This window comes from Notechis scutatus, chromosome 16 (assembly GCF_049901735.1).
Source record: "Notechis scutatus isolate UNSWTSFEM ecotype Mainland chromosome 16, rNotScu1.2, whole genome shotgun sequence".
Lineage (NCBI taxonomy): Eukaryota > Metazoa > Chordata > Lepidosauria > Squamata > Elapidae > Notechis > Notechis scutatus.
Genome location: NC_142024.1, coordinates 4,292,501 through 4,307,455, shown reverse-complemented (window position 1 = coordinate 4,307,455; position 14,955 = coordinate 4,292,501). Strand labels below are relative to the sequence as shown.

General features: G+C 44.2%; 1 protein-coding gene across 1 annotated transcript in view; it reads left to right on the top strand.

Moving 5' to 3' along the window:
* Positions 1 to 1,067: 1,067 nt before the first annotated feature.
* AGRN (agrin) overlaps positions 1,068 to 14,955 on the top strand; it is a 183,832-nt gene continuing 169,944 nt past the window's right edge. Inside the window, exons 1-2 of the mRNA XM_087944607.1 lie at positions 1,068 to 1,682; positions 12,094 to 12,355. Coding sequence (XP_087800733.1) covers positions 1,428 to 1,682; positions 12,094 to 12,355 — 517 coding nt within the window. The 5' untranslated portion in view covers positions 1,068 to 1,427. The remainder of the gene's footprint in view (positions 1,683 to 12,093; positions 12,356 to 14,955) is intronic.

Here is a 14,955-nt window from a genome sequence, read left to right as displayed (position 1 = left end):
GGTGCAAAGAGAGAAGAGAATCCCTATCTACGCTTTCCCTCTGGGAAAACCCCGGCTGGCAATGTACACCCCCCTCCATCATTGGTGGAACAAAATCTCAAGGGCAGAGAAGGGACGCCACTGAGTTTGGGGTGTTTCCCCCCCCCCCCCGCATAAGTCTGGGTACCCCAGGAAATATCCTCAAGGCAGGCGATTCTGCAGGAAAGGAGAGAAAACACCAAGAAGCCAACCATCAAAGTTTTCACCCTTATTTATTTAGCCCTTCCTACCGGGCTTTCAAACCACAAACTAACCACGCCCGTCCTAAGTCTCAGCCGGGTTTCCAAACTACCCACGCAAGCCCCGCATCCGTCCCGATCCCTCGCGGGGAGAAGGGGAAGCTACTAAGGCTGCAAGCGAGTCCCCGAGACGATTCTGGAGTCCATGCAGGGAGGGCGATCGGTTCCATCTCTCTCTCTCTCTCTCTCTCTGCTTTGCCCCCGTGGACACACACCTCCACTCCCCGCGTGGGTGCAAGGAGCAGAGGAGCGGCCGTGCGCATCAGGAGACGCCGCCGATCCGTCCTAAAAAACGGGGAGCCCCGAGGTTGTGTGTCTCCCCCCTTGGGGGCGCTTCCCCCCTGCCCAGCAGTCGATCCTTGCAGCGGGACCCTTGGGGGCGCTTCCCCCCCCCAGGAGTCGATCCTTGCAGCGGGCAGCCGGGAGGCGCCTCCTCTTCCTCCTCCTCTCCGCCCAGGCAGCGCCGTCCGATGCCGCCTTTCTCGCCCGCCCCCGGAGCGCTGCACCTTGGCAAGTCGCATCACGCGCGGCGGCGGCGGCGGCGGCGCGGTTAGCCATTAACCGGAGCGGAGTCGGTGCCAGCGGCGGACAGGGGCGGTCTCTGCCGGAGTTCCCTCCCCAAAGCCCGCCTCTCTCTCTCTCTCTCTCTCTCTCCCTCCCCGCGGCTGCAGAGGCGGGCAGCGGAGCCCGGCTTTCTTTCTCTCTCTTTCCTCCCTTCCTCCTCCTCCTCCTCCTCCTGCCGGCTCGCCCCCCACCTCCCCTTCTCAGCCATTCAGATCGCCAGCAAATTGCTTCCCCCCCGCCTCCGGAGCCCTTTTTCTGCCCCTGGCCGAAGGAAGCGGCCAGCTTGAGCCGAGAAGGGACGGAGCTCGGGGCCGCCACGCCACCTCCTCCCCCGTCCTTTTTTTTTTCTCTCGCCTCCCCTTCCCTCCCCGGCCGCACTTTCTCTCTCTCTCTCTCTCTCTGTGTGTTCTCTTTCTTTCTTTCTCTCTCTCTCTCTCTCTCGCCCCTTTTCCCCGCGCGCCTCGCAACTTAGGATCGCCGCGGGGGAGGCGCGCCAAGGCCGGCCGCGTCGGGAAACGCGGGGACCCAACAACTCCAGGCTTCGCCTCGGGGGCTTCTTGCGCCCGGGGGGTCTATTGTGCCGCGATGCGGCGGGCGAAGGGCTCCCCCGGATCGCCCCCCGCTACCGCCGCCGCCGGCCTGCCGCCGCCGCCGCCTCCTCCTCTCCTGCTCTCGCTGCTGCTGTTGCTGCTGTTGCTGGCGTCGTGGCCGGCCCGTTGCAGCCGAAGCTGTCCGGAGAAAGAGCTGGAGCGGCGGGAGGAAGAAGCCAACGTCGTCCTCACCGGCACGGTGGAGGAAATCTTCAACGTTGACCCGGTGCACCAGACCTATTCGTGCAAGGTAACGCTGGGCAGCGGATGATGGGGGTTTTTTGGGTGGGGGGAGAGAGAGAGAGAGAGAGAGAGCAGTCCCCCACGCACGCGCACACCCGCGGTGGGAAATTTTGGGGAGGGGGGCTTCCTTCTCGGTCCGAACTTTACTCGCTGGGGGAAACAGGGCGATTGCACGGCCTCACTTGTTGCTTCCCCATCTCCCCCAATTCCTCCCCACCCGCCCCAGGTCTCTGGTTAGGAGAAGAAAAAATAGAAGCGAAAACAGCCTTGGTGCTTTTATCTTGTTTTGCTAAAGGCTCTCTTTGCGCCCAGGATGTCAGAGGATGTATTATTATTATTATTATTATTATTATTATTATTATTATTATTATTATTATTATTATTATTATTATTATTATTATTATTATTATTATTATTATTATTATTATTATTATTATTATTATTATTATTATTATTATTATTATTATTATTATTATTATTATTATTATTATTATTATTATTATTAGTGCAGGACCAGACTAGTTGGGAGGAAGTGCTTTTTTTCTTTCTTCCTTCCAGGCTGAGTTTTTCTCTCTTCCCCTCCACCCCACCTGCCCTCCGCCCCCTTTTCCCTGCGTGGGAGCGTCTCTCGTGGAACTGGCCGGAGGCTGAGGGTGCGATCCGGGACTGGGAAAAATAAATAAATGAATGGAACTCCTTTTTAGGATGAGCTCTCCCCATAAAATAGGGAATAACACCACCCACCCACCCCCGGTTTAATGCGCCGAATGAGCAGTAACGCAAAAGGGAGACCATGTCCCCATTTTATCTTAAAACTGGCTGCTAATAAAATCTACCTTGGACGCCTCAAGGTTTCCCCCCCTCTCTCTATCTCCCTTCCACCACGAGTCAAGCAAGCAGGGCGTTTGGGGAGCAAACTTCCACCTTGTTTTTCGAGCTACTCTTAAAGGTGCATTCTAGGGACTTTTTTTTAAAAAAAGTTTTCTTTTAAACTCTCAGCCACACACAAAAAAAACAGGCACTTGTTCCCCTTTCTTTACTGTGTGTGTGTGTCAGATTGTGATTCCTTCAGCTTCCGTGGGAGGAAGGAATGGATGGATAAATACCCCCCTAATAATAACACAATTGATAATTGCCTGAGGATAAGTCTAGTTAAATACAGCAAAAGTATCCCTTCCAAGCTGAAGTCCTCGGTTTACACTTTGCACTAAGCCTGGGTGTGTTTTAACTCTTGTTTTTTTGTTTTTTTTTAAAATAAACCAGATTTGTGGGGTGAGATATAAACCATGCGTGCCTGTGGGAGCTCACCAGCAAGGCAGGACAGTGGTGGTGTTGGTGCCGGATGAAGGACTGGCCAGGGCATTCTGGGAATTGAAGTCCACATAATGTAAAGTTGCCAAGATTGGCAAGATTCCGCAGCATCCTTTAAGAGTTCTTTTAATTATATCCTTGTCCTGAAGTAACATGAGGATGAGGGTAAAAGAAACTCGGTTTTAAGTAGAATCTTTACAGGGGGGTGGGGAAACTTGTGAATAGAAGCATATCCTTCTTCAGAATTTGCGAGCTAGAAATGTCTTGGCTGATACCATTGCATTGAAGACCAGAATAAGTTTCTAAGCAGATGTACTAAGCAATTTGCTAGTGGAAGAATTTAATGGATCTGTGAATCCCTTAACTCCCTGCAGAAATAGATCCCTGTTTTTCCTCTTAACAAGGACACCTGGTAAAGGGATGCAAGCTTTTCTTTATCTACACAAATGTTCTGGTCAAATGCTCTCCAATAATGAAACGTCATCTTTCCATGATTTTCTGGACAGCTCTGACTTTAGATGTTCAGGGAACATACCTGATTTTCAAGAGAGAAAGCGTTCTCTCTCTGTTCTCGTGTTTGTGTGTGTAATACATTTTTTTTTCTAACGCAAGTACAGAAATATATTTATTGCTTGCACAATTTAGAATCCTGCATAATTTGGTTTTTGAGTCAGCGAGGGAGGAAGGGAGAGAAACCCTGTATGCAAAGCATACAGCTCTCCCCGCTTCTAGAAGATGATTATCTAAAGTTTATCCCCTGTCACGGCATGATTCCATTAAGAAAGAGGAACATTCTTAGAGGAGACCGACTATCCATTTGGACAGGAGTTGCTGTCTGTAGAAGAGTAATGGCGAAGACAAGACTCCGTGCATGGATTCCTCTCCAGGAATAATTCTCAAGCTGTAAGGAAAGGAATCGAGCAATTTACAGGGATTTGCTGCAGGGATCAGGTAGAATTAGATGATCCAGAGGTGGAATGGTTCAGAAAAAAGGTAGAACAGTAAATCACGAAACTCCATGAAGCTGCTCTGGACACAGACAAGAGCATTCAATCCTTCATTTCTCTAGAATAGAGTAAGTAGAATAGAGTAGAGTAGAGTAGAGTAGAACAGAACAGAATAGAATAAAGAATAGAGTAGAGAATGGAATAGAATAAGGAATAGAATAGAATAGAATAAAGAATAGAATACAATAGAATAGAATAAAGAATAGGAATAGAATACAATAGAATAGAATAAGGAATAGGAATAAGAACAGAATAGAATAAAGAATAGGAATAGGATACAATAGAATAGAATAAGGAATAGGAATAGAATACAATAGAATAGAATAAGGAATAGGAATAAGAACAGAACAGAATAGAATAAAGAATAGAATAGATACAATAGAATGGAAATAGAATAGAATAAATAGGAATAGAATAGAACAGATAGAATAAAGATAGAGTAGAATGGAAAGAATAAGGAATAGAATAGAATAGAATAAAGAATAAAATAGAATAGAATAAAGAATAGAATAGAATAGAATAAATAGGAATAAGAACAGAACAGAATAGAATAAAGAATAGAGTAGAGAATGGAATAGAATAAGGAATAGAATAGAATAGAATGGAGAGGAGAATTCTGTATAGAATTCTTTATTGGCCAAGTGTGATTGGACAAACTTCAGCTGGAATTCAGTGGCAGAACTAACTATTGGCAGTTCTCGACCTAACACCAGTTTCTTTAGTGACCAAAGCCACAACAGCGCTGGAAAAAAAGGTGACTTATGACTGTTTTTCACACTTACGACCTTTGTAGCAGCCCCGTGGTCGTGGGATCCAAAATTCAAGATGCTTGGCCACTGGTTCATACCTACGACCGTTGCTGTGTGCCAAGGTCACGCGATCCCCTTTTGCGACGGCCTGGCAAGCAACGTCAACGGGGAAGCCAAATTCACTTTAACAAACCGTGTTACTGAGTTATCCACCGCAGGGATTCACTTAACAGGAAAGGTCATAACATGGAGCAAAACTCACTTAGCAAATGTCTCACTTAACAACAGAAATGTTGGGCTCCCCTGTGGTCATAAGTCAAGGACTACCTGTATCGTCCCTGATTTTATGCCATTTTGGTTGGACCAAACTGCTGAATATTGGCTGCATCTTCAGTTGCACCGTTATTCCCACAAATCTTTTTTTGATAACCCTTCAGTGCCAACTCAGTTCTAAGATTAATTTGGGTGGCACTCATGAATGCCTATTTGATTATAGGTACTTTTAAAAACTTTAAAAAAAAACAAACCCCGTTTGGACATAATTCCATTTTTAAGACAAGGACATATGCTTCTTGTTGGGTTTAAATGGTCTGCCGGTGCATAATTATGTATTTTTAGATGGCAAAAAAGGAGAGGCGATCACTTGCAACGCCTTTGAAAAAAATTGCTGCTGAGGGAACCCCAACCTCAAACATCTGTACTATACAGCAAGCTGCTTTTTACACATTCTGCTTGGAAAAGTTTCAAAGCCACCCTTTGGAATCAAATCTCTAAATAGTTGCTGCTTATTGTTTGATTCTAAAATCACCTCCCAGCTATGAATCCCACCCCCCTCATCTCCTTCTGCTAAACCTTGCTGGTTTTAAAACAAACAAACCAGACTGAAGTGCCAGCTAGTTGCCTGGGTTTTTGTTGTTTTCCAATCTATATTGCAACATATTTCTCCAAAATATTTTCATTAGTTACAGCTTGTCCATGGGGAACAGGAGAGAAAATTTGGTTACAGGTAAGTCCTTGGATGTAAGACCGCAATTCCTGCCCCATTTTACGACCATTCGAGCCACAGTTGTTAAGTGAATCATAAGTTATTAACATGGTTGCTAAGGAAATATAGCTTCCCTGTTAAGTTTGCTTGTCCGAAGGTCGCAAAAGGGAACCTTGTGACTGTCATAAATACAAGCCAGTTGCCAAGTGTGTTTCAATTTTGATCACGTGATGGTGCAACGGTCATAAGTGTGAAAAACAGCCATAAGTGACTAAACTTAAGAATTTAGTCTACCTCACAGGGCTCAAAGGACAGGCGTGTAACTTTTAGGCTGATTGATCTGAAAGTTAAAATATGGGGTGCCTCAAACTGATTTTCACTGTGTTAAGTCCCAATTCCCCTCTTCTCTAGGCTCTGACAGATCCCAAGATAAGAAAATGCAGCTTATAGAAGAAACCTTAAAACAGCCATGGATTGCTTCCTGCCATTAATTTCCCAGACAACTGATTAACCATTGAGGGGAAAAAAACAAAAGGATTAAGATTTGAGAGATGGCGACCGGCTAATCTTGTCTCCTTTGGTTGGTGGGACTAGTCCTGGAAATAGTGCTTTTTTGCTTTTCAGCTAAATTTGCTCTTCTGACTCAGAAGCTAAAAAATGGGCTGAGAAAGTATCGTTTTAAGTTGCACAAGGTTTTGGGGTCTAGCCAACTAAAGAGCGGCATGTGCTATTAACAGGACAATATTCTTTGCCCCTTTTTATTCTCGGCCCATCGGAAGCGGTGCCCAACACTTGCTCCATTTCCCTAGAATTGTTTAGTTGCAGGGGGTCCCACAAGGATGATCTAGTCAACCCTTGCCTTGGTCTGGCTACCAATATCTCACTTGATTTTTGTTTTTTTTTAAAAAAAGGAAATTAAATAAAAACAACAACCGTCCCATTCCCCCCAAAACCCAAAATTTAACGAAAAGGGAAGGTCAGCCTGTTTTGACTAGTTAGACACCTTCCAAGTTTTCTGCAATAATTTTAGGGCAAAGTCACCAGCGGAAGTTTATTTATTTTCATTTATTTTATTTATTTATTAGGTTTGTATTGCCGCCTATTCGCCAAGGCGGCTTACAACATATAAAACCACAAACTTCAAACAATCAAACTCTTCAAGGTCAGGTTTACAAGGGTGTATTACAATCCCGCGGGGATGCGGTGGGCTCAGTGGCTAAGACGCTGAGCTTGTTGATCAGAAAGGTTGGCAGTTCAACGGTTCGAATCCCTAGCGCCACGGAATCCCTAGCGCCACGGAACGGAGTGAGCTCCCGTTACTCGTCCCACTTTCTGCCAACCTAGCAGTTCGAAAGCATGTAACAAAACAAATGCAAGTAGAAAAATAGGAACCACTATTTTGGTGGGAAGGGAACAGCGTTCCGTGCACCTTCGGGGTTTAATCCTACCGGCCACATGACCACGGAGACGCCTTCGGACAGCGCTGGCTCTTCGGCTTTGTGACGGAAATGAGCAGCGTCCCCTAGAGCTGGAAAACGACTAGCACGTATGTGGGAGGGGAACCTTTTACCTTTACCTTATTACAATCTCTGCTTTTTTTTTTTCCAATCAGTCATCAGTTGAATTCCATTCAGGCTTTAATTGAATCTTCAGCTACAAATCCCCAATATGGCAGAAATCCAACCACCGCCGCAGTATGTAAACCATAGTTTGATGCCTGGGGATGTTGCATGAACACCCCACCCCCCAGTGGTGGCTTACTTGACAAGCTGTGTTTGAACAGCTTCTCTGAGAGAATCCTATGGTTTATATGCCTTAACTGTCTGAAGTTGCCTTACAAGAAGGTGGGTTTTTCTGGTGTTTTAATTTCCCTGAGTAGTTCTGCACCCCATCCAGCAAATACATGCACCATAACAATGTGAAACGAAACAATGCCAATAAATAGTGCCCAGGCTTTCATTAGCAGTCTGCCAAGGAAACCATCTTAGAAAGGTTGCCCCCCCCCCCACTCTTTTCTTTTTAAAGGGAGACCCCCCCTCCAATTAACCTTGCAGGGTTCTTAATGGGCAATTCGCTGAAGCGGTTGGCTCTTCCTCTTAATGTAAATTTCAGCTACTCCTTAAAAAGAGTTTTTCCTCCACTTTTTCCTCTGTCTTCAAAATCTCCTGTTGCTGGTATCACCTTTGCTCAGACTTGATCCTCTTAGAATTCTTCCTTCCCACTTTTTCATTTTTTAAATCCTCTAAAAGGAATCTCTCGAGGAGATTTGTACAGCTTATCTTAATCGCCCCAGTCTCTGGGTGAAGGTGCTTTTAACTTTCCTGAGCTAGCTGCTTAGTGATTCCTTCCTTCCTTCCTTCCTTCCTTCCTTCCTTCCTTCCTTCCTTCCTTCCTTCCTTCCTTCCTTCCTTCCTCCTCCCTCCCTCCCTCCCTCCCTCCCTCCCTCCCTCCCTCCCCAGCCAGGTTAAAAAATGAATCTCTGCAAATCTTGATTGATCCTGGCAAAGCTGAGTTTTGGTTTGGTTTCCCTCCTGCCTTCATTCATTATTTTAAAGTTCATTTATTCTCTTCATAAAGTTCTCGGTGGCATCTACTGTTTTTAATCCTCAAAATGAAGAGTAGTAGAATGAAGTAGATTGAGGAAAACCAAATGAGCTGTACTTATTTGTTAAATATTATGGCAGAAAGCCTAGAGAGCTTTTTATTGACCCAGAAAAGGTAAAAAGAAAGAGAGAGAGAGAGAGAGAGAGAGGGAGGGAGGGAGGAAGGAAGGAAGGAAGGAAGGAAGGAAGGAAGGAAAGAAATGAATTAGAAATACAGAAGGACAGATGGAGGGAGGGAGGAAGGAAGGAAGGAAGGGTGTGTTTGAATTAGGTGATAGATAATATTTAAATTCCCAGAGAAATATGCCTCCCTTAAGAGCAAAAGACACAGTTGTTTGGTGGTTGTGATATGTGTTTAAATAACAAAGTAGTTGATATTTTAGCAAAATGTTAAAACCTCTGCTGTTTGTAGATCACTCTTATCTATAAAGCCACTTGCCTTTGCCCCCGTCTTTCAAACTTGTAAATATTTTTAAGTAAAATAACATTTTATAGATTGGGTCAACAAGTCCAGGCATTCTTTTACTTGCATTTTGGAGAGAGCGAGAGAGAAAAAAAACCTTCTCTTTCCAGATAAGCTCAGCGAAACAGGTGGGGAAGAAGAGCCCAGCCTGGCTCCAACCTTGGCACAAAAATCTGCTTACAGACATTTTCTCCCATCAAGCTATGCACATCCTGGGCCTCTCCGATTCCTAATCTTCCCTTGTTTTGCCAAGAAATTAGGTGGGGCTATTTGTGTGCTTCTCGGTTGTGGGTTCTCCCCCTTCCTCCTGCTGTGACTTGAATCTGGAGCAAAGTGTAGGCAGTCGGTGCCAAGGCTTTCTCCCTTTCTTGGAACAGTTTTTTTCAACTGGTGTCATTCCTGTTAACTCTGGTTGTCTGATGGCCTTTTTTTAAACATGGGCTTTCTCACGGCCGTTTCTTTTGCCTTCCCATTTCTTCGAGATATCTGTGTTAGAGTTTACTTTATTGTCGTTGCACCTCGTACAAACGAAATTAAATGCCATCTTCAATGTGCATTAGAACTATAAAAGTAAAACCACAAGCACACATCCTTCGCGTTCTATACAATTGAATTGAAAAACCCTGATAACTGCATTAATATTGCACTATATACAGTAGAATTCAACAGAGCTCCTGCCCTGGGATAGAAGCTGTTTTTCAGCCCTATTTGTCCTTGTTTTTATTATTCTGTACCGTCTGCCAGGTGGTAATAGTTCAAAAAAAGAGGGTTCCCAGGATGAGATGGATCTTTAAAGGATGTTTTGAACTTTCTTAAGGCAGCAGGAGCTATAAAGCTCTTCCAAAGAGGGGAGAGGGCAACCTATGATCCCCTGGGCAATGACGTTAAACCCTCCGGAGTGCTGTCCTATCTGCCACGGTAAAATTGGCAAACCAGACACAGGTGTGCAGTAAATTAAAATACACTCTATGGTGCAGCGGTAGAAGGTCACCAGCAGTTTTTCATTCAGTCTCAGGTAGTATCATCTCTGCTGGGCCCTTTTGACCAGGGCTGCAGTGTGGGCACCCCCAGGTCAGGTCCTCTTTTAGGGTAACACCCAGAAACTTAAAACTGGCCCCTTGCTCCCCTCGGTCTCTCTTGATAAGCAAGGGCTGGATGTCTGATCGGTTCCTTCTGTAGTCCATTATAAGCTGTGGTCTTCCTAGAGAGAAAAGTACCTGTCAGGTCAAATTTGAAGAATGTCTAATATTTGCTTCTCGATACGGGAAAGTGTTTGTCTAACCCTCTGCACAAGGAGCTCAGACGCCATGCAGAACTATTCCAGGTATGGCCAGTTGCAGTCTGGAAATTTTTTTTCCTCTTCTTTCTGTCTGTGGGAAAGGCAGGATTCGCAGTAAGGACTGCAAGAAAAATATTAGAACATAGAATGCAAATAGTCCTGTTCTTACAACAGTTCGTTTTGTTGACCGTTCAGAGTTACAAAGGCACTGAAAAAAGTGACTTACGACCGTTTCCCCTTTGCCGTGCAATCAAAATCCAGGTGCTTGGCAACTGGCTCATACTTACGACCGTTGCTGTGTCCCAAGGTCCCCTTTTGCGACCTTCTGACAAACCTTCGCAGGGGTGCAGTTTCGCTCTTTCATATAGCCTTCGCTCAACATTTCTACAAAGTCCATGTTGGCTGTGCATGATGGGAATTGCGATCCCAGGTGCCAAATTGGGCAAAGCTGTGCCCAGGTAATCTCCAGTGGATTTCCCCCATCATTTTTGAAGGCTTGGCTCCATGCTCCGCACTTAATTGGGTGACAATTGTTTTAATTCCTCCTGAATTGGTGTAATTCCACCCCTCCATTTCTCTCTCTCTCTCTCTCTCTTTTTTTAAAATCACTTCATCTTGACTTCATGATGCTCAATGTTGCCCTCCGTTCTTCGCCTGGCTTGATTTTGTGTTACTCCTTTATATTCAAAACAGAAGAGAAGAACAGAGTTGGAAGGGACCTTGGAGGTCTTCTAGTCCAACCCCCTGCTTAGGAAGGAAGCCCTATACCAATTTCAGACGTTTGTCCTTACCTCTTCTTGTGCCGGTTTTATTTTGTTCGGTTTTGTTGTGATCGTTGTAGTTTTATGGCTTTAATTTAACTGGGTGCAGAGGATTTTAGGGAGAAAAACAACGCAAAAGAAAAACAATAATTGCCGGCTGAAACTTCACAGCTATGAAAAGATGTGGATCCTAACCTAAAAAGAGATACGCTGTAATAAAAATGTGGGGTTTTACAATGCTCTTTGGATTGCAGTTGTGCCACCGCCATTAAATTGTTGGGACAACTCATTGCAGCCAACTCGCTACAACCAACTCACCGTGAGATAATTCAACAATTCAATTTAATTATTTAAAATTATTTTTAAAATTATTATTTTTCGTTCACATGTTGTTTTATCCCTCCTTTGGCATTCTTTCTTTAATGATTCTATTACACGAATTTCTTCAGTATTTAGTGTAACTCTTGTCTTGAGTTGTCCTGCAGCAAATTGGCTGCAGCAAGTTGTCACAGACAACCCTTTGTCAATTCTTAGCAACCACATAACATCTGAAGCCCCTGGGAGTCTAAAATTCTTTCTGTCAGTGTTCTTTCTTTCTTTCTTTTTTCAAAAAATTTATTGAATAAATTGTTAAAAACATTGGACATAGTGTGATCGTCCTGCCAATCCTGTTTGTCATACATATTATGGCATATGGTACATGTTTTATATACATTTATACATCATTTTCTATTCCTACTCATCCGTTCTGCCAACTCTTCTACCTTTTGATTCTAGATCCTTTCTTTTTTCCCACCACTGATAGAATTTATCCCATGCTTTGTAGTATTCTGTTTCGTCGTTGCCTTTCATTTCAGTGGTTAATTTATCCATCTCAGCACAAGTCCAAATCTTTTTTAATACTTCATCTTCATACAGGAACTGGGCATGGCTAGTGGAGGTTACTGGAGTGAAGCCACTGGAGGCTTTCAAGAAGAGACTGGGCTGCCATTTGTCAGAAATGGTGTAGGGTCTCCCGCTTGGGCGGGAGGTTGGACTAGATGACCTACAAGGTCCTTTCCAACTCTGATTATCTGTTATCTGGAATTTCTTTATCTTTCCACTTTTGAGCAAAAGCTAACCTTGCTGCGGTGATCGCGTGTATTATTAAGTCAATCACCCCTTTTCTTTGTATTTTTCTGTTACAATTCTGGGTAAGAAAAATCCCGTCCGGGTTCTTTCTGACGTGCCCCCTTCTTTCATTTCTCCTCCTCTCTCCAGGTGAGGGTTTGGAGGTACCTGAAGGGGAAAGAGGTGGTGACTCACGAGATCCTCTTGGACGGCGGGAACAAGGTGATGATTGGGGGTTTTGGGGACCCCTTGATCTGCGACAACCAGGTCTCGACGGGGGACACCCGGATTTTCTTCGTCAATCCCGCCCCGCACTACATGTGGCCTGCTCACAAGAATGAGCTGATGCTCAACTCCAGCCTCATGAGGATTACGTTGCGCAACTTGGAAGAGGTGGAGCACTGTGTCGAAGGTAAGTCCCAGACTCGTAATCTGCAACTTGGTGGCTTTTTTATCGTTTTACAGTACTCAGCGTAAGGACCAGAATTGAGTCCTCGACTTAACGATCAAAATGGAGCCCCCAAATGCTAAGTGAGATGTTCGTGAAGGGAGTTTGGCCCCATTTTTACGGACTTTCTCGTCGCACCTGTTAATTGTGAATCAAGGCAGCTGTTAAAGTTAGGAATACGGTTGTTAAGTGAACCTTGCTTCCCCTTTGACTTTGCTGGACACTGCAACCCGTCGTAAATAGGAACGTCCAGATTTTGTTCGCGTGACGGTGGGGATGCTGCGATACCCTTTAGAAGTCATAGAATTCTTCATTGGCCAAGTGTGATTGGACACACAAGGAATTTGTCTCGGGTGCAAATGCTCTCAGTGTCCATAAAAGAAAAGAGACATTCGTCAAGAGTCAAGAATCATCAGGTACAACACTTAATGATAGTCATAGGGTACAATAAGAATGGGATGGAATGGAATGGAATAGCATAGAATAGAGCAGAATAGAATAGAATAGAACAGAACAGAACAGAACAGAAATAGAATAGAAATAGAATAGAATAGAGGAATGAAAGAATAGAATAGAACAGAATTAGAATAGAATAGAATAGAATAAGAATAGAGTAGAATAGAACAGAACTGAACAGAATAGAATAGAATAGAATAGAATATAGGATAGAATAGAATAGAATAGAATAGAATCCTTTATTGGCCAAGTGTGATTGGATACACAAGGAATTTGTCTTGGTGCAAATGCTCTCAGTGTACATAAAAGAAAAGATAAGTATGAAAAAAATGGTCGTAAGTCACATTTTTCAGCTCCATTGTAACTTTGAACAGCCTCTAAATGAAGTCAAGGACTACCTGAACTCTGATTAATCATGGGAGACACCTAAAATTATACTTAGCCCATCAGGAATTCCTAGCAACTAGGCCCAATCCCTTGGGCTGCCCATTCCAGAATTTACTACCCCTCTCCTGTGTTATCATCATAAGGACTAGAACCTTTGAAATAAAAGCTGAATACTGACACAGCAGGCCAAGATATATTCCATGGTGTGTTTTTGATTTCCTGCAATGTGTATTCACTTGTTGAATTTCGCGGGCCACCCAACTCCAGCAAAGACTCTGGGTGGCATCCATTACTATGAAGTGTGAGAACTATAAAAACAAAGAAAAGAATAATGTACGATCCAAAGGGGTGGGGGGGAAACATACAGATTAAAATATAAAATCCTATAAGGAACTTGCCTCCCAGCCCAAGGTTTTTGGGGCAACAGCCAGATTTCCTACATACTCTTTTTTCTTTTTCTTTTTTAAAGAGGTTGGTAGCTCTGTGAATCTCTGGATACAGCTTTGGGCTTTTTTTGTTGTTCTTAATCCTAACCGACATGGTGTGTGTCCCATTCATAAGAACTCTGTGTGTGTGTGTGTGTGCTTAAGGGTGTGTGTTTTAACAGTAAGTTCCAAAACCCAAAAGAAATTCCTCGAGCATTTTAAAAACTGGAATGTGCTCAGAGTTACACATTCCGGCTTGATTGCCTCTTAACTTTTCTCTGTATTTGCTTTCCAACCTATGATTATTATTATTTTTTTTTAAAAAAACCAAACCGCAATATTTGTCTGCTCTCTGCCATACCCTGCTGCGCATTTATTGCTTATTATCCCTTTGTTTTTAGAGAGAGCTGTTACGGCAGAGAATGTATTTCATAAATTCTGATTTTTTTAAAAAAAACAAAAACACACCGGCTGGTATTACTTGCGGCTTCTTTGCAGCTTTGCAGAGACTGGTAGTCCTTGACTTATGACCACAATTGACCCGCAGGTTTATATTGCTAAGTGAGACCTTTGGTTAAGGGAGTTTTGACCCCCCCCCCCGGGACTCTACAACCGTCATAAATACGAGTCAATTGCCAAGGGTCTGGATTTTCATCACGTGACTACGGGGAATGCTGTAACAGTTGAACAGTCATTAAATGAACTGCTGTAAGCAGAGGAACTACCTATATAGGTTTCACAGCCAGACACGGGTCAAAATGCCAACTGTTTATAAGAGTTAATATATAAGATATATACAATATATATAGTATATAGACACCAAATGGGATCTCCCAGGTGCTGTATAGCAGGGATCCCCAACCTTTTTGACGCCGCGGCCCGGTACCGGCATCAGCTGGGCGCCGCGGCCCGGTACCGGCATCAACTGGGCGCCGCCATCTTTTTGACGAAAAAGTGCTTCGGTGACCTCACGAAGCACTTTTTCATCAAAAAGATGCGGCGCAGCGCTTCTGGTGAGCTTTTTCGGGTAGAAATGAAAAGCTCACGAGGAGCGTAAGCGCGCCTCATCTTTTGATGAAAAAGTGCTTCCGGTGAGCTTTCTACCGGAAAAGCTCACCGGAAGCACTTTTTACCAAAAAGATGGCGGCGCCCAGCAACCAGTGGCCCGGTAAGAGTTGTTCCGCGGACCGGTATCGGTCCGCGGACCGGTGGTTGGGGACCCCTGCTGTATAGCACATGATGCATTCTCTCTTGCAAAATATTAAGCAAAATATTAAGACAACTTCTGGAATTCTG